Source organism: Epinephelus moara, chromosome 2 (genome assembly GCF_006386435.1).
Source record: "Epinephelus moara isolate mb chromosome 2, YSFRI_EMoa_1.0, whole genome shotgun sequence".
Taxonomy (NCBI): Eukaryota; Metazoa; Chordata; class Actinopteri; order Perciformes; family Serranidae; genus Epinephelus; species Epinephelus moara.
This window is the reverse complement of record NC_065507.1, coordinates 14730538-14757288: the sequence shown is the minus strand read 5'-3', so window position 1 is coordinate 14757288 and position 26751 is coordinate 14730538. Positions and strand designations below refer to the sequence as shown.

At 42.2% G+C, this 26751-nt stretch overlaps 3 protein-coding genes across 9 annotated transcripts in view; 1 reads left to right on the top strand and 2 right to left on the bottom strand.

The window, feature by feature from the left end:
• Positions 1-26751, top strand: part of trip12 (thyroid hormone receptor interactor 12) — a 53050-nt gene that overhangs the window by 1200 nt on the left and 25099 nt on the right. The window contains exons 1-6 of one of the 7 annotated variants that reach the window (XM_050073875.1): positions 15702-15815; positions 18972-19118; positions 19528-19653; positions 20296-21083; positions 24328-24433; positions 26052-26188. In XM_050073875.1, coding sequence (XP_049929832.1) covers positions 19021-19118; positions 19528-19653; positions 20296-21083; positions 24328-24433; positions 26052-26188 — 1255 coding nt within the window. In that variant the 5' untranslated portion in view covers positions 15702-15815; positions 18972-19020. The other 6 variants (XM_050073883.1, XM_050073907.1, XM_050073899.1 and 3 more) reach the window with 6 other exon arrangements.
• On the bottom strand, positions 1857-6198 carry zbtb38 (zinc finger and BTB domain containing 38). The gene is given in 1 exon segment (XM_050073935.1): positions 1857-6198. A coding segment is annotated over 1 exon segment (3678 nt). The 3' UTR covers positions 1857-2520.
• fbxo36a (F-box protein 36a) lies at positions 1857-15581 on the bottom strand. Its single transcript, XM_050073961.1, has 6 exons — positions 15288-15581; positions 13920-14028; positions 13563-13735; positions 12374-13366; positions 11524-11807; positions 1857-6198 (listed from the first exon to the last, which is right to left on the bottom strand). The coding sequence occupies exons 1-4, from the start codon at positions 15381-15383 to the stop codon at positions 13208-13210; spliced, it is 537 nt and encodes a 178-aa protein (XP_049929918.1). The 5' UTR covers positions 15384-15581; the 3' UTR covers positions 1857-6198; positions 11524-11807; positions 12374-13207.

Here is a 26751-nt window from a genome sequence, read left to right as displayed (position 1 = left end):
CCATTAAAACTAGAAAAGGGCAACAGTCATGACATTACAATGTCCCAAATGTAAGATGATATATAACATGATATAATGCCCAGCCCTAAGCTCACACTAATTCACAACACCTTCATGTTACCAACATCTAATTCATCTTTAAAACTGCACATTTGGCCACATGCAGCAACATTCTCTTAAATTTCTCTTTTTTTTTTGTTAAGAGAAGTTGACTCCAGATGCATCAAACGTACTTAGCTATCTAAATCTGCTCTTACCCAGGTGTCTTGAATGATGAATCCCACTTGATCATTGAGTAACCTATTGGTATAGGTAAGCTGTAGTGAAATTGATGCACTGTTAAATAAACTTCAATAAAGTAAATGTGATTTTCCATAGTTTCAGTTCTGGTGTTACAGGAAAATCAAAATCCCAGCAACAACAAAACATGTCAGCAGCAGTGGAGGAAATATTTTGATCCTTTACCTAGGTAAAAGTACTAATACGACTATATCAAAATATATTACAATACTCAGTTACTATAAAAACCTTGCATTTAGGCAAAAGTATGCAAGTACAATCAGGAAAATGTATTTACATATTCAAAAGCAAAAGTACTCCTGCAGAAAAGTTTAAATACATTTAATAAATTAAAAACAAACAAGTCCTCGTGATTGAAAAGCAGGAACCATGAAATGTTTTTGCATGAAAGAATGACAAAATGGTTGACAGTTAATTTTCTAATCAATCAACTAATCATGTCAGCTGCTTTTTATTTTCAATATTTGGTTTATGCACAAATATCTTAATTTGTAAAGTAACTTGTAACTAAAGTAATCATATAGAAGTGGAGTAAAAGGTACAGTAGTTTCCTCTGAAATGTGGTGGAGTCGAGGTACAAAGTGGCATGAGATTAAAACACTCAAGTATAAGTACCTTAAATTTATATTTTATTACAGTACTTGAGTAAATGTACTTAGTTACATTCCAGTAGTGGTCAGCAGAGGGACACACACTAACACTGAGTATAATAGTATTTCTTTAGCTCTGAAATTTTGTCAATCCAATTATTTTTATAACCCTGAAACTCAATAATCTAAATGTGATTATGTGATATTTATATGAATGTTCCTCAGATTTAACACAGACCACAGTGCACAACTTGTGGACTTTGAAAACAAGATGTTCTTTGCAAGAGTGCCGTCGTAAAATTTTCTCTTACCTAAGAGCAAAAATAAGAAACCACTGGTTAAATCCCCAAAGTCAGTGAGGCCTAACAAAATAAGAACAAATTGTGGATACTAACAGCGTTAAGAGAAAATTTGTTCATGTGTCATTTCTTGCGTGAGGTCCAGTATGTCACAAAATTATCCGCTGTTCACCATCAAGGTTTTGTGATATTCATCTTTAGTCAGATCAGGATTTTTACTTTAATTATAGCGATATCAAGCAAATCTTTTTATTTGAAATCTCTTATTTAATGAGACCAGTAATATCTTTCTGAAGTGTTTTACGTACAGCACCAAAATATATAAAAACGACTCTGACTCTAAAATACAGATGCAGTTTGTGTGGAAGAACGAGGGAATGAACTTCTCAGATGGGCTCCAGGTCCCTGAAGGATTGGGAGGAGCAGATGACCTCCATGTGGCTTTATATTTAGGAAATTGTTTGCTGTGGAGCAGGTTTTGTACCAATGTGACTGTTTGAATTCTACTTTTTTCCCACTCCTCATTTTAGGGTTTGTGTAACTGTTCCCTTCCCATCAGTATCAGAGAGTCAGTGAGTGTGCTTATCAGTCAGAGGTCACTGGATACTGTCATGGTCATGTGTTTGCTTGATCTCTATCTAGGTCAAAGGAGGACAGGATCTAAGTGTTTAGAATATCAACAACATTTATTTAAATAGTTTTACATGTTTTATACATATTAAACACACAAAAGTAGTACCTTTAATCTCAAGGGTGCCATTTGTTAATTAGAAATTAGACTTATATGGTGCTTAGAACTGAAACTGAATTATCAAAGTATTTAACCAACAGATTAGCATAGTCTAACTATAAAGTGCAACTCACATAGCCAGTTAACTGAACGTGAGATTCAGAAATGTGACAGTTGTAAAATTCATAGTTTTCCAGTTTTTCCCAGATGTATATTAAAAAGTGAAGATGTAACCACACCAGGCAGCTTTTCAGTCGTCCATCACATCCTACCCCTGCTCTGAAATAGCTTGCATGTCACTGAGTCTGCCATAAATGCATAGACAATGGACATAGTACAGTCTGTGTCAGAAGGTCCTGTATTATGCAAACAAAAAAGTCTCCTACAAAGGTGAAAAATTTCAAAATGTTGAGTTTAGGAGGGAAGAAATTACAGCCTGCACTGATGTTAGATCCTCTTGTTTAGCGTCCGCTCAAAACATTTTATTGAGCTCAGCTGCAAAGACAACACCCTTACATTTCCTAACCAAAAGCAGAGGCTTGAAGTCAAGTTTCATTCACTTTCTCTTTTGCCTATTGCCGTCCACTGTCCTCAAAGATCTCTAAAAAAATGGCTCTTCTTTGCACATCCATTTCTCTGGCTTGTGTATAGAAATGTGTGTACCTTTCGTTTCAGAATCATTTCTTCCAAAGAGTTTAAAGGACTTGTCGCGGTCATTGTGACTGGTTGTTCTTGGCCCCGTCAAAATGTCCCTGTTGCTATCACTGTCTCTGTCACAGGCCTGCTTCTTTGAGATGAGATGCATAGAGTGCTGTGCACTGATCCTTTTTTTCGCCATTTTATGTTTCAGCTTTGAGGACGTCATGGAAAACAACGAGTCAGTGCAGGGCGATAATGGACTTTTAATGTTGGAATATGACATGTCTTGGTAGGCAGCTAAAGACATGAAGTCAGTTGTGTCCTCGATTTTAGGCTTCATTTTATCAATGGAAAGATGTGCTTCGTCCACTCTTTCACTTTTTATGCCAGTGCCTCCTTGATTGTCTCCGTCTTCAGTTTTGATGGTGTCTTGTTTATTGACGTCACTCAGGTGTGCTGAGTATTTAGAACATGGTGTGAAGTTGTCAGAGTTATATCCTTCCTCGTTTGTTTCCTGGTGTTTTTTCTCATGGCTTCTCTTGGTAGCAAGGTAGAGAAACCTCTGGGGACAGAAGGAGCAGCGATACTTCTTCTCTGGGTTGGGGCTCCGGGGTGTGTTATCAAAGCAGGAGCCATTTTCCATACAGCTGTTACAGATGTAATCACCACCAGCAGGTGCCTCACCGGGAGGACCTTGTTTACCACAGGTCCTGCAGAAACATGGGTGGGAACCAGTAACATGAGCTTTCAGGCCCGTCTCTGTGATAAAAGAGCTGTCACAGATGTCACAGTTGTAGGTGGCCCTCGGGCTGGAGTTCCTGCTGAGGCTACGTTTCACCTCTCCACTACCACCTGACACGCTCTCCTCTGTCAGCCAACTATTTTTATCAAGGTGGGCCTCACCGGCAGCAGTTCTATCTGCAGATATATCAGGATAACCGCGAAACAAAGCCTTTCTGTGCTTGAATCTCAACTTCTTCCTTTTCTTTTTAGCTTTGTAAGAATAGTAGGGACGCCAAAGCATATCAGCTGTGTCACAGTCATTGGGATCATCGTATGTCTCTGGTTCTGTGGCGGCAGTGACTTCTGGTCTGAGGCGGAGCCTGGGGCTCTCTGAGTCTTCTCTTATTGGAGGGCACTGACTTGGGCTCTCCTCCTCTCTCCATTCTCTGATTCTCCTTTTCTTTCTTGGGAAGAGCTTAGATCCTTTGATTCGGCGGCGAATGATAGCTTCATTTCCTATTTTCACTGTTATCTGACAGAGTGGCATGGCAGCTCCATCCACAGATGGACCTGGGCATGCAGGTTTGGCGATATATGTTTCTGTCTTTGCTCCCACATCTTTACCGCGCGCCAGATTCTCAGTGCTTGATTGAAGTAGCTCCTTGGTCATATCCTCAACTCTTTTTGCAGAAGCTGATAGCTCACCTAACTTTTTAACCGTGTTCAGAGAGTTAAAGAATGGCATGTTATGACTGATGTGTTCTGAGTTACTCAGTACTGGAGGATCATCTTTGTAACCCACTGCAGGAGAGTCAGGTTGCAAAGAAAAGCTACTGCTGTAATCAGTGAAGGTTGAATCTCTGTTGTCAGCCTCTTTTCTTGTGCCTCTCTGAATTTCCAATTCACTGTTCAGACTTTGGTCAACATGTTGGTCACATGGCTTGTCAAAGCTGATGCGAGGCATGACAGGTGCCACCATCTTTGTGGTTGCCATGAATGTGAGAGGGAATGAAACGTTATCATGGTGGCTGATCAGACCGTTTTCTTCAAATGGAGGGATAAGAGAGTTGCTGTCTGGTGGGGCTTCTTCGCCTCTTTCAGCACTCTCTGAGTACGTCTGACTGTACGTCTTGTATTGCCTCTTTCTGAACTTCATAGGCAGAAGCCTGTAGAGTTTGATTGGATAAACACTGGCTTTCAGACCACCATTGGCGGATTTTTTCTTAACAGCTAGGCTGGGATCAATGCCATGAAAAGACTTCTGATGGTTCTTTAAGATATAATATGTCATGAATGTCTCCAGGCAGAAAATGCACTGATAGCGGCGTTCACCCGTGTGCCAGATTTCATGCTTCGTACGGTACTCTGCCAAAGCAAACACTTTATTACAGTAGTGGCAGGGATATGCCCTCTGCCAGGAATGTACATTCTCGTGCCGCTTTAGACTGGATAGGGTGACGTAGACCCGTTTACACACACTGCAGTTGTATCTCCTCTGACCGCCACCAGGCCTCACTGCTTTCTCAACCTGTGGAGGCTCTGATTGGTCCACTTGAAGGGGCTCTGGGGTGTAAGGGCTGGAGAGGTCAGCAGAAGGAAGCTGTGTCATGTCGCTCTCTGTGTTTGGCATGTCATCTGAATGGAGTTCCACGTCTTTGGTTGATATGTCAGTAGCATGCAGTTTAGGTGGACCCCTTACAATTTTGGGACAGACTTGCTCATGGTTGCGCAGCCGTTTGAGGTGAATAAACTTTCTGTGACAAAACTTGCAAAACAAATGACTAACAAAGCGCTTTTTATGTACCTCTGAGTGAATGGTGAGAAGAGCTTTATTTGTGAATATCTCCGGACAGTGGTCACATCCATAGATTGAAATGCTGTCCTCTGTGTGAGGGGAAAGGGTTGGTGGACCTAACTCCATTAGGGCATTGTCAGTGGCTACAGGTAGCCCTGGGTCTATTCTTTTTTGTGTTTCTGCCTCTGAAAAAAGCGGAGGTGGTGTCATGACTGCAACAGGTGCTGCAGAAACATCATCAGCTAATGTGGGGGTTACTGTATTTGGTTTATCTGCTTGTGGTTCAGCTGGTGTTGGAAGAATACTTCGACACAAAGTGCCTCGCAGCCTGTGGCGCTTTTTGAGCGGGCCTGCGTTCCTGTAACTGAGTTGCTTTGGCTGAGATATTGCTGGCTTACAGACCTTCCTGTTGTCCCACTGACTGCTGTCTTTGCCTTCAGTAGATTTGCTTACTGCATATGAGTGCTCAGAGAGGGCTTGGGTTGTCTCATTGTTCCCATTGAGGCAGGAGGTCGTGGGGCAACTTGATGGGAGTTGTCCCACATCTGGTGACTGCCTCTCCCCATTGGTTTGAGCCAGAGGGGTGAAGAGATTGTTCCCAGGACACACTTCAGTGATAGAGAAGGCATTGGTGATGCGTGGCCCTCTGTCTATGTCCTCAGGCCTGGGAGCTTCCTTCTTGGTTTTCTTAGACACTGGGGCTGTGCTGGAGTCTGTGGGTTTAACACATTCATCCTGCTTCTCTTGCTCTGCAAGCTTCTCTAAAAAAGGAATTCCGAGTCTTTTTCCAGCTGCCATCAGACCCCCTGTGTCCTCTGCGCCAGGTGAGGTCACCTTTGAGCAGTAGATGAAGTTGAGGATACTGGCAAACACCTCAGACTTCAGGTCCATCAGCTCCAGCACCTGGCTTGAGCTCCACGTGTCAGGAGCTGTCAGAGCATTCCTGAAGTATCCGCTGCAGGCCGCCAGGATGTTCTTGTGGGCCCGAAACTTAACATCCTCCACCACAATGGTGACATCACAGAAGAGGCCTTGCGAACGCTGCTCATTGAGCTTGCTAAGCACAGTGTGAGGGTGGGCACTATCCATCAGGTTCTAACAGCACAGGGACACCACAGTCATCTAAAAAAAAAAAAACAAGAGAGAAGAAATAATTACACCTGATTATTACAAAATGGTGGATCTGCTTTAATACTGTTTAAAAAAATGAAGAGGATGTGTGTACATTTTGTATTTGTGATATTTTAGCTGTTCTAGTGTTTCAACAGTAGATGGCAGTAATGTCCTGACAGATGAGCTGCAGTGCCAACAGTCTGGTCAACAGTTGTGGTGACTCAAGCTATCATAATCTCCATCCCTCTTCTTCTTCTGTCTAAAGTCTCTTCTGTTCTTTTTATATTAGCATTTTTGTTTCTCCTGTGTAGGAGAGATCTTTCATCTCTTCTAAAGGGTAAATGACACATTTTAATTAGCCTGTCTCTTGTCTGATTATTGTAGGGAAGACCTCATTGAGGAAATACTGTCATAAAAACACATTTGTTTTGATATTTCATTAACAGTGCGCTGGAAACCATTTGTCAGTACTAAGATGTGGGGCAATGATTGTTTTTAGCAGTGGGTTTATCTCACACGCCTTCAAGCAAGACATTGAACTCCTGAATGCTGCAGTGGAGCTGCTCAGTGGCCTCGGGGCTGCACTGAAACACCGAAGTGGGAGTGTGACATGCAGCTAATTAGAAATACTGCAGGAATTAATTTTTAGTCAAAGCACATGAATAGAAATAGTGAATCTGGAGTTGTACTGTGACGATTTGAAGATTGTGATTCAAAAAGTCTTGGATATAGTGACTGAATGATCAACATTCTTATTTACTTGCAGCGTTTTGCCCACCCATTGATTTAATTTCTGTTCCAGGTCTGTTCTGTCCTGGTTTTTCATAAATGGAATATTCTTGTCATGAACAACCCATGTTGGTGATGAGCTAATCCCAGAGCAAAGACACGAGAAGATGAGAGAAAAGTCTTTCTAAAAACAACAGCTGCACCCTAAATGTAAGCAAACGCTTGGCCTACACCTGGTAAAATATGCCATGACTGCCTTACTCATAGATTGTCGTTACTGCTTATGATAATTCAGTTTGGGTGGTAATCTATTCAGCGTGCTACCACAGCGCTGCACTACGTCCGGTTCAGTTGTCATGACAGTCTTATAGTTAATATGAAAATGGCATGCAGACAGTTACGCACTGATGACTCATACGCTCCCCTCTTCAGTTGTCTGTCAGTCGGCAGCGGAGACATCCTTTCACTTGTCCCACATACATTTTTTGTCAACTACAGGGAACAGTTAATTGATGTCTCATGATGGAAATGGCGGGCAGAGAGTGCCATTGATATAATTTAGCACAGAAGCACAAAAGTAGACACATTGATATTCTTTGGCCTATTCAAAGTAGTTGACAAGCTAATAATATTGTACTACATACTGCACACATCTGTACAGTCATTACAAACACTGCAATGTTCTCTAGACAGACAGACAGACGGGATTACAGTATGTGCGTATTGACAAAGCAGCCATATTAATTAGTCTGACAGTAAACTAAATGACCTGCAACTCTCAGAGGAAGTTAAAGTTCATTCATTCTCACTTTGGAAAGAGGATGTGTCACCCAGCGTGTTGTTCCAACTGTGGCCTACTCATAACAGAGTCAGTAAGGTTTGACTCTACACTGAGTCATTTAGCATGTCTCATGTAGCATGCTGACTGCATCTGCTCAGACACACTCAGCTTGCATTTGCTAGTGATGAGTCATCGCACCTGCATAAATGTTGTTGAAGTGTGCAGCTTAAGTTTGTACTTTATATTATTATTATTTTTTCATCTTCACTTCACAGCTGCAAGTGAAAGTCACACAGCGACTGTGCAATTTAGCATGGGACTATGATTTTCTTTGACTAACTGCTACTCTGGAGGGAACACTGCTATATTTAGTGTTGTAAGCTTGTCCATTGTGCTGCGTTCTGAGAACAGGAGATTAATTTGTTGAGATCCGTATGAAATTTAGTCTGGGCAAATTATACTGTGAAGATAGTCTCATATTATAATAGATTAACAGGCAGTTCCAATTTTTCTGTATTGCTAATTTTTGTCTTGCGTATTACACAACATTTAGAAATTTGTTAAATATATTTTTTATTTCAAGGGTGGTACATTTACAGCATATACCTTACTTTTTGATTACTCCAAAGGGGGTTTTCGGTTATTCATCAGTGATGTCATTTTCTAATTTTTTTTCAGTCATTTCCAATTTTGTGCAACAAATACAATATGGCCGCCGTTCTTTGAAGCCCCACAGACGGCTGAAAACACAACCAGCCTCCTGCCTTCTTTCTCAGACAGGCCTCCGTTGCCATGGCAACATGCTATGGCGCAGCACTTATTGGGATTCAGCTGGATGGCAAGTGAGTGTACTAGCTGTTCGGGTATTCGGTCCCCTCTCTCCCACAAACATGCTGCCCTCTCTGAGAACTTGCAACACACAGCAGTCTACAGAGCAATCGAGGTTTGCTTTTGTCTCCGCTTGAATGTACTTTGTGTATGTGTATTGGTCTGTGTGTCTTTGTCTGCAGCAGAAATGCTACCCAAAGGACTTTCTCATCTGATAACAGCAAGTGATGTGCCACGGCTTTTGTACTAATTTCTCAGTCTGTGCTGTTTACAGAAACAATTTCACATCATCTTCTGGGTTACTGTTTTACTTTACCAGTTTCATTTTTCACAATTTATAACAACTGTTGTGGTTTATTGCCACCACATGCTGAGCGGAAATTTCAAATTTGTCATCGGTGCTTCTGATTTTGCCACACCCGACCTTTCTTTACCTTCAAAGCTTATTTGATATATTTTTTTTTACGTCTCAACCTGTAAAATAAAAATCCCCACAAACCAAACCACAAACCAAGAAATGACAGTATGGCACACAGACACAGTCTTGTCGAACAAAGAGCGAAATGTCAAAGCAAAAGCCACTTCACGCATCTCTGCAAAGCGTACTTCCGCAAAAAACAGGTTATGAATTGAGGGAAACCATGCAAAACATACCTTAGTAAATCAGAGAGAATGATGCAGGGCGAACAGGAAACAGTGTCATGCAGTATCCCTTTTCTACAGCCCTCAGTGAACCCAACTATACATGAAAAACAGTTTCGTGAGAGCAAGGCGAAAGTAGGTTTTTTTCTATGATGGTCGCTGAACAGTGGTGTTGTCAGAAGCAGAGCTTTTTCTGACGTCTTTCTTCCTCTCCCTCCCTCTCTGTGTGCAGATGACTCCAGCTCCAACGTCCTTCGCCTCTATCCTTGCAGCCCAGGTCCTGGGCTAGATCTGCCCTGCCCTCCTCTGACTGTCCCTCTTCTGTCCTTCTCCAGCTTTAGGAATAACTCACAGTTTATACAGCATGTTGCTACACCGGAGTATGGGTCTGCCTTTGTGCTAGCTGGGCAACTGAAGCGTTCGTTCTGGAGCCACTGAGCAGGAAGCGACAACTTTTATTAAGCATGGCAGAGGGCTGTAGGGAGAGCGGAGAGATTCTGGGTGCTACATCACACACCAGCTCTGAGCTCGATGCTATAGCCAGAGAAAACGCTGAGCTGCATTGCTGGTAGCAGCGTAGAGTGAGCCGTGCCCTGCTCTACAACAAATGCCGTATTAAATCTCCCCGGCACCACACCAGCTAGATCCCGATGCATCGACGTTGACCGAAAGGAAAAATGTCTTTTGAATGAAGCAAAATTATCTGAACATGCACCTCGAATGCATAACGCTGCACCATCTGTTTCATGCTTTTGCACACACACTCTGTCTGTGCAGCAGTATATAACACCAAAGCCTTTCGGCTGTGCTCACACAGTCTCTGTGGTTAGGTAATGCAGAACCCGAGAGAAGATGGCAGTCACCACTGTCCTATTGTTTATCACAGCAGTCACAGGACAGATGTTCATCGATGCTTTTTCTCACGATCGCAGTGAGCGTGCAAACTGAAAGCAAGGCTGAGGGGGGGAAAAAGAGAGTCCTGCTATCAGCGGGGACTCTCGGTCTACCTATATAGAGGCTGCTGATTGATGCAAAAGCAGCAGATGCGTCAGCACTGCAGACGAGGGGGATGGGAGGAAGCTGAACCCGACATGGCACTGTGAGCCTCTCACCAGCCTCTGAGGACGGAAGCTGCTCTTTAATTTACACAACTGAGTGTAGTCATATGACTGAGTGGGTCTTCTCCTCATGTTGGCTGAGACCCACTTGCAACCAGTTTGATGTGCAAAATATTTTTTTATGTACTGTTAACTTAAAAGACGAAGTAGCAGGTGCCATATCATTATGCAAGCACGCGCTCATTGCCCTAAAGAAAGGAAATGTGCTATTCATGGAGTGTTTATACTTTAGCCTCTTAAATTAGACTCAATGACCACCCTAAATCTTAGCTGCTGTATTGTTCTGTTCCCTTTCCTGGGTTTGATACATCATGTTACTTTTGTTTTATGAATACACAATCAAGTACAGGCTCAGTCGTCTATTTTTAGTGCTGAAGGCAAGACCTGCTTTCTCGAGGACCCTTACACTAGCCTGGGAAGTAGCCTGTGCACAAGTATGTCAGGCAGTTAAAGCTCAAGACTTCTGACACACTGGGCCATGTTGGTGTGACAACCAAAAACAAAAAAAGAGATAGCTAACCAAGTGATGAGGAAAAGGAAGTTGAAGTATATACTCTCTATAAATGGAGTCATAAAGTCTAAATTTGGGAAACTAGTGGGGATCCTAGCTTGAGTTACAGTAGGTAGCAACCAACACAGCTGACTGTTATTTACAGAGACTGCTGTCAGTCAAAAATAACAACTTAATAGACTCTCAAATTCACAGCAATGGCACATATTAGAAGACGTCAAATTAACTAATAAGATGCTAAATGATTGTGAACAAAAAATATTGCCATTATATTTAAGATGAGTTTTTTCGTTGACTGCAGTATACTCAGGGTTTTCGCTAAACCGGGCCAGGAAGATCAGTGGCTTTAAAGAGAATACATTGAAGTTTCATCTCCGTTACATTTTTAGTATATGTGATCTCAGTAGCTGCCCTTGCCTAGTTATTACTCTGCATAGTGGAGCGTACACAATATTTTGTAAGCAGCACCTTGTCGCCCGCAATTGTTATCACAGCTAGTATGTGTTCAAAACCACAGGAATAAATATACAGGCCTCTGATGCTCAGTAAGCTCAGCTGCAGCCTGTAGGGACGCCGATCAGCAGGGAAGTACAGACCGCCCTACGAGGCTGAGTAGGCCTCATCCTCATTCTCGAAGCATTCACACTCATAGCATACAAAGACACTCATCCCTGGTAGCACTTATGTTACTGCCGTAACACACAGTCATACTTTGAGTTGCCTACCAAAATGTCTCTGTGCGGAAGGTCTTGCTGGGCCTGTCTCTGCCACTATGGAAGCCTCTCTGGTGTTTGTTTAGGAGGAGGAAAGGACAGTGACTGCCCGGCTCCGGTTCTCCCTTTGGCCTAGATCAGGCCTTCACCATCTTCCCTCTTCACTGCTGCCTGGAAGTTGCCTGTGGACTATGGTTCTGGCAGAGGCTCTCTGCTCCTGCTGTGTATAGTTGTCTTCTGGAGGCTGCTGCCACTGCTGCGTCACTCCCGCTGCATCACTGACCCACAAAGAGGAGCTGTGAAGGAGGGGTGGCACGGTGAATGTGTGGAGGCAAGGGATAAGCAGGAAACAACCGGCACCGCTTTACACTGCTATAGCAAACAAATGGATGAGGCTTCCGCTCAACCTCGGCTTGGGGCCTAGTTGCTGCTGTGGTATTCAGGAAGTGGGTCTGGGAGACAGATCCTTTATTGTTACGTAATGAATATTTTTCCTCCTAGACCAGACTCAGCTGAGAAGGCGGTATCCAGTGTTCAGTGGCTAATAATAGGCCATAGTAGCTACCAGTCAAGGCTGTATGCGGTTATGTCAGATCATTCCAACACCCAGCTATAATTTGGACTGAAGAAAATTTAATATTAAGAGGAGCTGTAATATTAATGGAAAATAACGGCCCATTCCTCTCGTCCCTTTAACACAGGACATTGGATTGAGTCATGTTTGTGTTTCCATTTTGTCATCCTGCAGTGACAATAGGAAACAAGAACAGTATTGTAGTATGTAACTGTTTGCTAACAGTTACTGTACAATATACTGTCTCTGATCCACTAAAGTACATACAGAAAAAAAAACAATGCATACCTTTGTCTTACGTTACTGTAGCTTGCTTGTACAGGTTTCAGGTGAGGTAGGACCGGTGTGACAGATGCCCCTACAGACGTATCTGTACAAGGTTTCAATCCAGAAAAAGTGTGTTGTAGTCTTTAGGCCTGGATATGGTAACCAGAATTACAGCACTTGTTTTGCACACGTTACCCAAGGGTTTATTTGCTTGATCCTCCTCCTCCCATCATCTGACTCTAGTTTTCATTGCCACATTGCTCCCTCTGCTGGCTGTCTGAGTGAACACTGCACAGAGACCACATGCAAACCCTATGCTGGCTGTGAGCAGAGACAGGGATGAGTGCCGAGGGCCTTCAGCAGAGGGCGCAAGACCAGTGCTCTGGCAAATGTAAACAGGAAGTATACGTTGAAAGTGACCATTGACCTTGGTATGATGTCAACAGGACTCCAGTTGCTTATGTGTTCACAGTTTGTTGGTAATAATCTTCTTCAGATCAGGTTTTACCAGTTTATCATTCAGGAAATACGATGGGATGCTGCTGTATTACACAGTTTGTTGATTTAATTTATCATCAATATTACATACTCTGCAACGTGCAGAACTTACAAGTAATAGCATGTAGCCATTGAGAACTGGTGGTGTCATCCAAAGTTTAAAAAGAAATTTGCAACACATAAAAATACTGGTTTGTTTTGAAGAAAGTTTGGCACTTTTTTTTTTTTTGGAGATGACACATCTCAACCATAAATTTGAAACCTAGGAACACTCACTGAAAACACTAACTGTTGTTTCACAAAGCACAAAAGTAATACCAACTATCCATATGCTGTTTGGGACAGCAATACAATCATTCAGTTACTTCCCTGCTGGTCTTCACTGCCAGGGGTTTGGAAAAAGGTAAAATACAGCATCTTCCAGCTACTGACTTTTGCGATGTCCTCCATGTCAGTAGTGAGCTCAGCACAGCGATTCCTCACATACTGCTCCCAAAACCTCTCAGAGTCGCAGAGCTGGTACGGTTCAATTACGGCATAAGATGACAAAACAAAATGCAGATTTACAGGTGTGGTTATCAGTGTACAAATACATATGAGCACAACAATACATGCAAGAAAATGGGCAAAATGAAGAATAACACCATTTCTGCATCATCTAATATATACACTACTGTACTATTGTAAAATTAGCATTTTAAGAGGCCCTCACCTTGCTGAATCTCTTTGAAACCTGAGCCAGCTGTGTCGTATCTTTCAGCTCCAGGTAGGACAGGATTTGGAGCAATGTGTCGTCAGGCAAGCGCTCCAGGTAATCAAACTTTCCCTGACAAAGTGATCTTGTGTATTCCAGGATCCTCTTCCCGAAAACAGCACCAACTTGTTCTACAGAAGGGGTGAGGGGTGGAAAGCACAGCCTTGTCGTCAAATGATTTCCATTAAAGCAAAAGCTGAGCCTAAACAGTGCTGTAACACTTCAGCAAACAAAATTAGATACAAGTGAAAAAGATTTTCAAAATGTAAGCAACTGGGTTGTGATTAGGTTTAGATTCTGATGAAGAACCCTTACGCTGTAGCATTTTATCGTCTAGGAAATCTTGATGGGATGTCTTCAGCTCTTTGGGTGCAGCGCCCCGGCCGGGGTGTCGCAAAGTAATCATCCATGTTGTCCATATTACCTGAAGTTGGGCATATTAAAAAAAACAGTGAGGGCAGAGTGAAGATATTATTACTTTATTCCAGGAGATCCCTTCTGTGCATGTGTATCCAAAATACACTTAAGATTATGTATAATAAACTCTGTAACAAAAAAATGACCTGAGGCATACTGGATTTAACCACAGCAATATAATTTTTATATATGTTACTGTATAACTTAGCCATCAATTCCCTGTGTGCCTTATCACTCAATTCAACTTAAAGGGACAGTTCAGTTTCTTTGAAGTGGGGTTGTATGCCAGGGTACTAATAAGTATATTTCATACAGTTGATGTCAGTCAGCACACCCCCAGTTTGGAGAAACAGTCTGAAGACAGACATGGAAGCTAAGCAATATACTACTGTGGAGGGATCAACAACAAAACATATTTTAACCACCAGAATAAAGGTCCCACCTAAAATTATAATATCAGTAAGTGTACACTATATTGAGAGTATTTTCACTGCTTCACTTTAATGTCAGACAGTGATTTCCATTGGGGCATTTATAGTTGGTATATCGCTCCCTTCAAAGCCAGACCCCATTGGGAAAAACAGTGATTTAACATGGTCTATCGCTGCCTCACACAGTTAGTTTGTTTGTGTAATTGTGTGACTTTGGTGCATAAAAGTTAGTTCAGATTCTCCAAAGTCACACAATAACACTTGCTAACTGAAGCAGCTGTAAACCAGCAGCCCCCACGTTCAGTGTGCTAAAATTAGTTTTGTCAATGGAGTCAAAAGTTGGGCTGTCTGACAGAAACGTAAAGCAGCATAAGTACTCTCAATATTGCATACACGTCCAATTGATATTGATCTTTTTTTAGGTGGGACTTTTTTAAGTAGCTAAAACACATTTGCTGCCAACCCCATCCACAGCAGTGCATTGCCTAGCTTCTGTGCCAGACTCCAGCCTGCTTCTCCAACCTGGGGGGCTGACCAACTGACATCTACTGTAGGTGATATACTGTCTATAGATAAGTAACTGTTACCCCTTACAACCCCACTTTAAAAACGCTGAACTACCCTTTAAGGTGGTCAATTTTTCTAGATGGTACAGAAGTCTTTGTTTAACTTGCCATAGAGTAGTTCACAAATATAAAATAGTACCCTAGCAAGGTTTAAATCAAAGCTAACGTTGGTTAGCTAACTGACATTACAGGTGAACATTAAGCTAGCTTCAGTTACATTTGTAGCAATACGTTATTCTTTAAATTATAAACTTGTATAAATACTTAACCTGATTTTTGGTAATAAGAAGATGGAACAAATCTTTTGAAGGACCTGGGTCTCGACCACTAATTTCAAACAGATGCTCCCCAAGCAAAGATGCCATGTTGGATGCAGAGTTGTATGACAACTGAAAGCAACTGACAAAAACAGTATTTACTCAACTGCAGGGAAACAGGGAGGTCACGACCCAGCGGATTGATACCTCATATTTTGACAAGCTAATGTTACCAATGACTTCAGTGTTTTAGTCATTATCTTTGAATGCCGACAAATATAGCGCTTTTTGTTGGTAGATTTTATAACCATATATTAACAGAGCAAAAAGTCCGGCGCCTGCAGCGACGTCGTCGGCGACAAAGAAGCAGACGGTGAAAGCTAAAATCAGAAGTAGCGTTAAGTAGTCCCTGAGCGGATGAATCGCGCGGATGTATATTGCAGTTGTAGGCCCCTCAGCTGATGTGAAACTAGCAGGGGTAGAGAGAGAAAAGAGGAGCTGGTGCACTGTCTGTTACAACTACAACACTGGAACAAATAGGTAACAACATTATACAAAAGGTAGAAATTTTCAGTGACATCTCAGCCAACAGTCTCTTGGACCTTCGAGATTGTTCAATATCGAAGTACATCGGAGGAATTATGAGTCAGTGTTGCGAAAAGATCTCGAATCCCGTTCCTGCTTTCCTGTTTTTTTGTGTCTAAAAGGTATCAGAGGCCATTTCTTTTCGCTAGCTAGCGTTAACGTGCTAACTGCTAGCTAGACAACTTGATAATTTAATCACAAAATGTGACTAAATTGTTCCCAAAAGGCTGAATCCGTGAGTTGTACCGAAGCTGTTGATAGTCCAAGAAATACAATTACCATCCTGTCGAGCTGGCAGAGCTTTAGCCAGCGACAACAAGGATTGCTAATATTAATTAGCTTGCATGCCAAGGTTAGCTGGTAATAGCTATAACGCTCTTGTTTGATTTGACAACGCTTAACGTCATCTACGTGACTGCCCTGCAGTAGCTAATTCGGTATTGTTAAGGTCAGTGATTTTTTTGTCAACCGGACAGTTAGCTGAACTAATGTAAACCAGTAACATAAGCTTGTCTAGCTAACAGTCAATTGTTTATTTTTGTCAGCCTTCTGTTTGCGACTGAACCGTCATTGGCGAAACATTTGCTATCATATTTGGCTAACCTAGCATTAGCTTGCTAATAATTAGCCTCAAGACTTGTCATTCCTGTTGAGGTACTTAGCTAAATAAGATGCTTGACTTTATTTGGTCCCTTTAAGCTAAATAGAAGGTTTATACTTTGTTGACATGTTGCTTGTTAGTGGTCAGCTTGTTTCTGTCTGGCTAACAATGGCTCAAGGCTAGCTAGCGCTTGAGTGATAGGCAGGCATTGGCCCTAAGTCAGCTTAGAAAACATTAGTGATCCTCATAGCTTGCTAACGTTAGTTAGCTATACTTGTGTACTCAACATTCGCGTTGACAGTTGCTAAGAGAGTGATACTTGGATCTGCCCGGTTGCCTTTAGACTTGACAGTTGTTTATTTTGGACTTGATCGTCTCGTCAAACAATATAGAAGGTGAGCTAACTTCCGTGCCATACTTGTATATTTTTTTTCTTTAAACTTGATCGTCAGCCAAACACAGACCAGTGTGTCATGGCAGTCAGAATACCAAGTTAGCTTACCCTGGTTTACTGGTAGCCTGCTAGCTATATTACATTAAACCGCTTGCGAAAGACGGTCTAGCTGATGCTGCCATTTTCGATGTGTAGCTAATCTTAGGTGAACGTAAGTTAATCGTTTTTTGTCTCTGAAGGGGGTCATTTTGGCCGGTCAGTAACAATTTCGCCATTTCATACCATAACAAGGTGCAAACAGTGTAGCTGTTTGAATTTGCCAATGCGTTTACTTAGGGAGCTAAAGAGGTTGACACACCGGTACGCCAACTACGCATTTCCATGTAACCATTGCTACGTTAGCCAACGTAACTTTAACCAACGAGTCTCTGGTATGTGCTAACTAGCCTTTTAGCAGCTTCTTATTGTAATATTCAATATTCAGCGGGTACAAGCTTCGCTTTTGTGTTGCGGGAGTTTTTTGTACAGATACGTATGCGACCAAGCTACTGTCAAAATGTATGGGACTTGCTAGGATATGAGTGGCTAAACATGCTAGTCGGTGGTGTAGAGAACTACGTCAGAAATATAGGCCTCTGTAAATCATTGGTATAAAAAATGGACCCTTGCGTGCTTGTTTAGTGGTGTAGTAGAAGAAAGTTACTGCCGGCGAGTGTTTCAAGCTCCCGATCATCTGATGTGCTTAACTAATCACATTATACGCGAGTGTGGTGCACCAGTTGTCAGAATGGACGAATAAACAAAGACTAGGATGCACTGTCAGTGCAGGCCTAAAATGGCCCTGTGAGCTTGCCAAGTGTGGCGTATTTTTATGATCAATGATACCATGATTTTAACCCTAACTTACTGGGTTAATTAGTGATCTTTCTTTTCTGTGTGTCAAAAAAGTATTTAGGTTGCAATTCAGTGTGATCCCACTGTGTTTGTGTTCAAAAGATATCAGTCATGACTGTTATCAGTACCCTCATGTCATTGACTTGTGAAAATACATATCAGTTATACCTCTCTATATGTAAAAGATAATTTATTTCACATCCTGACAAAAATTATTACTGCAACTTACTTTAACAACAAGCTCTGTTGATTAGGTATCTAGCTAAATGTTATGGCCATTTTAAACAATATCAGCTACTGTTGAGTTTGCATTATGTTTTTGTGTGTTTTGAATGACTTGCAGTCTGCCCCATGGTAAGATTATTTTGATTTATCTGTGACCTTGCTCATCATTACTCAAACAAATCTTGGGCTGCTGTATTTGATGATGTAAAGTGATATTCTGATGATGACTGCTAGCTGTCCCTCCTTTCATTGAGCTTAACATACAAATGTATATAACATAAAACACACAAATCAAAAGTACTTTACTTGCAGAATACTCGGGGATAGGTTTGCATTGCAGGCCAAACTATGCTCATGATACAAAACAGTTGAAATTCTGCAAGTGTTGTCTCTAAAACTATTACATTATAATTTGATCAGACTGTAAGAATTAATGTTTAAAGGTCATTTAGTGGTTTACTGTAAGTGTTTCACAGAAGTAAACTTTTTTTTTCCAGACAGGAGAAAGTGAAAGGGGCTGGAAACTTTTTCTTATGAAGGAGGTATATTACTGGCTTAATTAAATATTTTTCATCATAGAAATCTACTGTACATATATTTTATAAAATTATTTGAAGTCTAAACTTAAATCCAAAGTTTTTATTGTATCAGCAGTGAGTTGTCTGGTTCCTTGCTCATGATCTTTCAGGCAGCCTGTTTCTGCCCCTACACAATAGGTAGTTTAAGTAATACGTAGGATTTGTCAGTCGTCTTCTGGTGGGAGTTTGTATCCTGTGATGTACAATCTTAAAAAAAAAATTGATGAGACAGTTGTTCCCCTGATCATCTCAAATGGGCTGGAGAGGTGAGCTTGAGCGTGGTGGTGCAGACGATTCGTCAGCTGTCACCTACAGCACAGCAACTCATTTTAAACCACGGACAACCCAGTGGTTGTTGGAAAGTGTAGATTGTATTTTGTCATTATTCTTATGTGGTTTCTTTCTCTCTTCTATTGCAGTGAATGGTAGTGTCTAGAAAGGGTATGTCCCTTCAGGAGAGAGGTGCCAATGTCCAACCGGCCTAATTCCAATCCAGGGGGGTCACTGCGCCGTTCACAGAGGAACACTGCTGCGGCCCAGCCACAAGACCACACAGTCGCGGGAAGGTGAGCCCACCTGCACATTTACCGTCCAGTAAAAGGCACTTGTAGTTTGTGGGGAACATTAGTTGAGATTTTCTTGAAGGGGCAAACAAATGAGGTGTTAAGAAGAGGGATATTTGTACTAAATTCATGGGTGGTGTTTGTCTGTTGTTGATTTGAATTTGAACTTAATGCATAATGATGATATTGGCCTCTTTGATCAAAGGGAAAGCTTATCTTGTGTTCTTTTATCATAGTCAAATGCAGATTAACTGTTTTAGTTGTTTTTCTTGCTACTCTAGAGGTGTTGATGATCAGAGGATATGCAGATGCAGTCAGCCAAAATGATTTGGGCATTTATCAAGTCTCTTTTTATGTGGATTAATTACAGAAACCCACACTATCTCTTGCTCTTTAATTTCCAACCTTACAGGTTGCAGTCAGAGCAGGTAAAACATAAAGCAAATTCCCCACCTGAAAGTAGAAGACCTAATTCTAAGGCTTCCAAAGCCACAGCCAGCTCAGCCACTGGCCAGTCCAGAGGGCACAGCTCAAGAAGGTACCCCTCCTCTCTACTTGGTGCTTATTGTGTGTGCGTGTGTCAAATTCACAATAAAGAACATACAGTATTGTGCACCTTTTGGGTTTTGTTGTAATGCTGCTTTCACATAGAATCAGTGAGATGGTGGACGGAAATCCAAATATCATTTTAGTGGACGAAAGCAGAATGGTAATATTAGGGGTGGTCAGCGGAGAATACTGGCAATGTTAACGCTAGATAGCATTGCTGTGCAAAGTTGAAATATTTTAACTTTTTGCCATCCTTCTCGGTGGATGTTATGTAGCTCCTTTACACAAACCAAAAATGTGGGCGATCTCGACAATTACTGGACATTACCAGAAAAATTACATAAAATAGTAAACCCAAAATAATTTTATCTAATGTATATTATTCCATTCTTTGTAAACAATACGGCATGGCCACCACAACATATCCTCATGCATGTTTTGTTTTAACGCCTTGCTAATCTGTTGGACTGTTTCTTTTTTCTCGTGCCGTCCAGAAGCTGTTTTCTGATTCCATGTTAAAGCAGCACAAATCTGAATGAGTACAATGAATGTGGCATTCTAATTCATCCCCTTTCGTGTTTTGAGAAGTTTTATGAGACGGTGTTTTGTTGTCCCTCTTGCTCCTCGGCAGAAGCGGTCTTACTCTGTCCGTGGCTTCATTTGTGTTGCAAGACGAGCCAGAGGCTGCAGGGACATCTGAACAAGAGCGATCAGGCCACCAGTCAAAAAGTGAAGGCACCCGAGGGCTGAAGCGAAGCGAAGCTCCTGACCAAATTAGTACCTTCGGACCGACCCCTGCCAAGAAGCCCAAATCGCTCCCACCACCCAGAGACAATACCTCAGAGACCAAGAAAGGCCCAGCTAAGTCAAAGAAGCGATCACTTGCTTCAGAACCACCTGCATCGTCAGGTCGAGGCCAGAGCAAGAAGAGCGGGGCCGCTGGGGCCTCACCAATCCAGAAACGGAAGAAAGCGGACTCACTCCCCGGTCTTAGTAGCACCGCTGGGTCCCTCCCCAATCGTACCGAGGGCAGGACTGCAAAACCCACCAAGCTGGCGTCTAAATCGGCCGCCTCAGCCAAAGCTGGGTGTAGCAACGTGACGGACTCCTCCTCCTCTGCCTCCACCTCTTCCTCTTCCTCCACCACAGGCACCAACAGTACCACCACGCAGGGCGCCCGAGTCAAACAGGGAAAAGATCAGACCAAGGCACGACGCTCTCGCTCAGCCTCTAGCCCCTCCCCACGCCGCAGTACCCGTGACAAGGAGCAGGCCAAAGCCGCCAGCTCTTCAAAGTTTGAGTGGGCAGCACGCTTTAACCCCAAAGTCAACCTGCCAAAACCCAAACTGTCCTTGCCCGGATCCTCCAAAACTGAGACCTCCAAACCTGGGCCTTCAGGATTACAAGCTAAACTAGCAAGTGAGTCACATTACCTGTGTATGGATCCCCTCTGTTCATAATAGAAACTCTCATTCCAATCCAGTCTGAGCTGATCACTCCTTAACAGAGTGTGGTGAGGGAAGTATCTGCAAGGGTTTGTTCTAATTGGTTTGTAATTGTGTGAAAAGATTGAGGGGTTTAAACAGGTTTATGATTGCCTTGTAGAGGGTCAGCACAGTATTTGCCTGTGCTTCAATGGCGGTTACACCTCTGGGATTAAATGTCACAGGGCCTGTGATCCAAGCAGCGTCATAGCATAAGTTACAAAACCTCTCTCAACTGCCCGGTGCAAATATATTTGGTGTAACTGCTGCCCAGTCGAGGCACATTACAGCACATGTCCACCACAGAGGTAAACCAATTGGTACATCAGTAATTTTAGCATCTATGAAATTGCAGTGTTGTGAGACTGTTAGCATAAAGTAATTTACATGCCATGGGCACTCCTTGTTTTTCTTTTATTGTGGAGTATTTGAGGGCACCTTATAGTGGATACATTTACACAGTCAGAAATCAGACACTCAAAAGAAATGGTGGACAGTAAACATAGTTCATGAGATAATAAATAGGCAATTATTTTATATACACAGTCTGAGCCTTTTATCCAGACATCAGCGTAACTCATATGTTGTGCATGCACCATGTATAAATACATTTGGTGACACACTGCACACAATATAGACTTTATGTCTCGACTAGTATATCTAGCTCCCATGTGGTGAGTGTGGGCTTCACTGAGCTGGTGAACTGGCTCAGATTTCAGCCTTAAGTACCAGTAGCCTGAAACTGGAGAGTAGCTAAATACATAAATACTGCTGGTTGCTCAATTGTCAGTGTGAAGCACATTTATGGTTTCACAGGTATGGTAGACAAATCCAGGGAGACATTTTCCAAAAATGGTCTTAACTGTGGTATTTGGTCTTGTGAATTGACCATTAATCCAAGGGCTGCATCTATAATGAAACCTGTGCGAAACTCATGTGTTATAGTATGACATCATTGCAGTTTGTTTCTGTTGATGCTGTCATGAGGTAGCGTTTTGATCTCAAGATGTATTCTGTTGTTTAATAAGGGACATCACTTACATTTAATTTGGCTTTTGAAAGTCCTTTGCCCATTAACCGCTAACTAAAAATGCAAAAAGATGGTAAATACAAGAGGCCTTTCCTTTTAGTCCGGCTTTAGCACCACATTTCAAAGTGCAGTCCATTTAGAGAGGGTGAAATTTCAATGTTTTGTGAAGCAAATGTCTTGCCTTTTATTTTCTGTTGACTTTGCTTACATACAGCTGGCTAGCCCCTTTAACATGCAAAAACATAGTGCCCACTGCACACCATTCAGTCTCCACTGGTTAGCTAGTGGTGCCGCTTGTCCCAGTGGTGGAACAGTGTTGCTGCAGAAACATGGTGGCCACCCTCTGGTCTCTCCCCAGGTAGCCCTGATGAATGAGTCGATTCATCCTGAGCTGCAAAACCTCTCTAGAATTCTTAACTATGTTAGCACCGTTAGCTGTGTTGACACTGATAGTGGTACTGACAGAGCTTACAGTGATAAAATAGTTAGCAATGCTAAAGGGCTTTTGTGGCTCAAAATCGAGCCACTTTTTTACCAGGGTGTACTGGGGGTGACTGGAGGTTGGGCACGATGTTTCCACAGCTATGCTTTTGGGCGGGACGGCATTACTCCTTGGATTCAGTAATCCTCGAATGAGCCGCGCCACTAGCTACCTCATATCAGACCCAGTTGGTGTGCAGCGCAGTAAACTGAAGAGTAGCAAAATTACCCAATAGACCAAAATGTATAACAGGTCAGAAATATTCTTGACAATTAACTGATTTATGCGGTGGTACCAATGTAGTATGAATACCACTGATACTTTGTCAGACTTAGTCAATATTCTTGGCTCAGTAGAAATGCACTTCTGTTGAAAAGAAAGACGGCACTTAAAAGAACTCTTAATAAGCCTTAATAAAGTACTGTTAACATTCAACTAAACACTGACTGAAACAAGGCAGTTAATGTTAATTCAGTTAATTAATACCCATCCCTAATGAGAATAGGGGAAACTTGTAGGACACTAGGTCAGATACACAGATATTACAGTAGAAATTTGGCGTGTGTGGTGAAATGAGTATAAGCTGTTCAGGTCAGTATGGGGTCAGGCTGTTCTAGGTAGGTGAAAGGATAGAAACTGAGGTGGGCTCTGTGCCATGGGCCTCGGGCCCAAATGGAGAGAGACCCCTCCTAAGTTGGCTTAGCTCGTTGGCCCACCAGCTGACCAGGGGTATGTTTGAAGGCAGGGAAGGATTCATATGCTGCTTCTGTCAAGAGCAAAGAGCTTCATCTCCCTTTCCATATAATCATCTGTCAGTCTCTGATATCTTTTAACACTCATAGATTTTACTTCTTTCAGCTATAATGGTGAGTAAGCATTTCCATTGCAGTTTGCTTGTGTTCCAGTGATTCTGTTTGGCTTTACATTGCACAATACCTTTTTGATCATGCTGAATTTTGATATGTTACTGCCACATAATGAATAGAAAATCATTAATGATTGCATTGAGTGGCTCCAGATAGTTTCAACTTTATTAGGAAGCTTTGGGTAACTTGTGATGTGTGTGAGGGATTAATACTTGACCTGGTATGATTCGAAGGTAAGGTTATATGAAGTACAAAAAGGAAATAATAATTCTCATATCTTTAATTCATTTGGTCTGAACTTTCTCAGTCTTTATTTTTGTAACACTGAATTATGAGTCACAGATTGAGCATGGAGGTTTTCCTGTCATAGGGCCATGGTTGGGTTACTATTAATACCCATCTAGTCAGTGTTACAGGGCTCTGAATAGGCAACACCAGAGCCTTTACTGTATTGAAAATTAACACTCATCGTCAGTCTTTGCTCTAACAGCAATATTGACCAAGACTTTTCACAGATCTGTGAGCAATGATCATGTACCTGAAGGATGCTTACTATAGTGGTGTCCCTGGCCAAATAAGTTACCAAAAGTAAGATACTGTGTTAAGTAATTCAACCCAAATATTCTCTGTGACTTGTTAACTAAATCTAAGTGACAATGTTTCATCTTGCCTATGCGCCAACACCAATATAAAGCTGGTTCTGATTCAGACTGTTTTTAGACTTTATCACATTTAAAAGAATGTGATACCAATCTTGGTGCCCAGTCGCCAGGTGGGTTATTTGTCAATTTTGTCGCCATAGGTTTGAGAAAATCCACTAAGAAGCGCAGCGAGTCTCCTCCAGCAGAGCTCCCCAGCTTTCGGCGGAGCACACGCCAGAAGACCACGGGCTCCTGTGCCAGCACCAGGTACCAATCACAGTGATGACTTCATGTAGATTGTTGTATAGATATTGATGCCTTAAAAAAGGACTTGAAATTCAAGAGTCTTAAGTTTTGTGCACATCAGGGTGAGGGTAGACTTAATATTAGAAATATCTCTTAGTATAATTCAGTATTTAGCAGCTCCGCTAACTGTTTCCTCCAAAATGACTATTGTAAAAACAATAAGTGAACGTTATAACCTTCATGAAGAGTAGATTTATTGCAGGGATGTTGTGTGAGACAGCATTAGTTTTAGCATTTGTCAGAAAGTCCACAGGGAACCTTTTTGAGCTTTGTTTGGCTCAGCGACAGCAGCATTTGCTTAAGACGACACAGAGAAAGTTGTGTGATGCAAAGATTGATCATAATTATTTTCCCTGGGATGTGAGCAATTCATTAGTTGTTTTCTATGTAGAAAAAAAAAACCACTCAACACAAGCAATCACAACAACCATCACAGGGTGATCACTAGCTTTTGAAGCAAGATAGCAAACCAGAATAATAATATCAGCAAAACTGACATGACAATTCAGGGCAGCACTATTTCAGAAAACAAGGAAGCGTATTGTTTAGACCTTCACTCACATTCACCTCTCCCATCAAACTCAGAAATCCTGAGGAGAGCGCTGGTCTGACCCACGTGTCATGTTATCTAGTAGAATTCTTCGTTGAGCGTATCGGCTATATTGACAGTAGTCCTGGGTATAGCTACTTGATACCTTTTAAGGCATCGACCGAAATATCTCAGTACCAAGCAGTATCGAAACATCTCCAGCCAAACAATATGTGCATTCAATCCTTTTTTCTGTTGGGAGTCTGATCCCAGACCATCCCGACTCCCTGCTGGATCAGCAAATTTTCTGTTGTCTCCAGAGCTGCCGCCATCCCAGCAGACAGTCAGTTCAACGTCTACTTAGTTAGCACAAGCTAACGCAGTAGCAGCGGCTAACATCCAACACCAAGCCATTAAAGCATCCGAACAAACACAACGACACCGCAACAGCTTGACTCCGTCAGTAAACTTGTTAATAACTGTCATGTAATGTTAGCTGTTTGATGATGTTACTGTGTGTGTGTGTGTGTGTGTGTGGCTACAACCGCAGCTACAGCCCATACAGACTGTGGTGTGGTTAAGTCGAATGCGGTGTATTTGATGGAGTTGGCAGTTAAGCATGCCGAGATGCCACCAAAATGTTGTAAAGTATGGCTGTTGTAAAGTACGCCACTCCATTTCCACTCACAGGAAACCCACTCACACCCATCAGTATTTACTGTTTTGATTCCTGCCCACCCACTTGAACATAAGGTCAGGTACAACATGGCTAACAGCGCAAGTTCAAACTACACACATCTTAAACTTGAAACTTTGGCTACAGAGATTTGTTAAAACAGTAACAAGGTCCCACAGGAGTCCTTTTTGATCTTAGGTTTCCTTTTCATACTTTCATATGACCACATCTGCAGTGGTATATTAATATCCAGCATGACAAAATACCCATGGAAATAACTGCTCTGTATTCATTTGACTTAGAGTTGTAACACAGAATGCACTGCACGTTATGATTACTCTGCAGTCACTCATACTATCAATCTGTCTTGACAGTCGGCGGGGCTCAGGCCTGGGCAAGCGCGGGGCAGCCGACGCTCGCCGACAGGAGAAAATGGCCGACTCCGACAACAACCAGGATGGGGCCAACTCGTCAGCCGCTCGCACTGATGAGGCATCACAAGGGGCTTCAGGTACCTATTATGCCACTTTTTAAATTTGTGTTTTCCAGGAGAGCATCCTCTTTTTATATGAATTTAAGTCTATGAATGGATCCACCGGCCAGCTGCGACCCTTCTGTGTGGACTTTGCATGTTCTCCCCACGTCAGCGTTGTTTTCTCCGGGTTCTCTGTCTTCCTCCCACAATCTAAAGACCTGCAGGTCAGGTTAATTGGTGACTCTAAATTGCCTGTAGGTGTGATAGTGAGTGGGAATGGTTGTTTGTCACTGTAGCCCCTTTAAAACGAAAGAGGCGAAAAAGAAATCGCACCGTTAGGCAGTCTCGCCATTCTGTATAAAAGGTATGATTGTGGAAAGGGGGGACAGAGGGGTTTCGCCTTTAAGCAGCCACGGGAGGTAGTAATAGCTCTGATACAGTGTGTGATGTTTTGATGACGTGTTATGTGTGCGACCCACTGGGGGACATTCAAAAGCAGCTGTTAGCAGTTAGTGGCTTACTCAAAGAAGAACAGTGGCTGTACATGTCGGCAAATTGGGAAAACAATTAGATTCAGGAGCTCCTTAACCTCCAAGCAC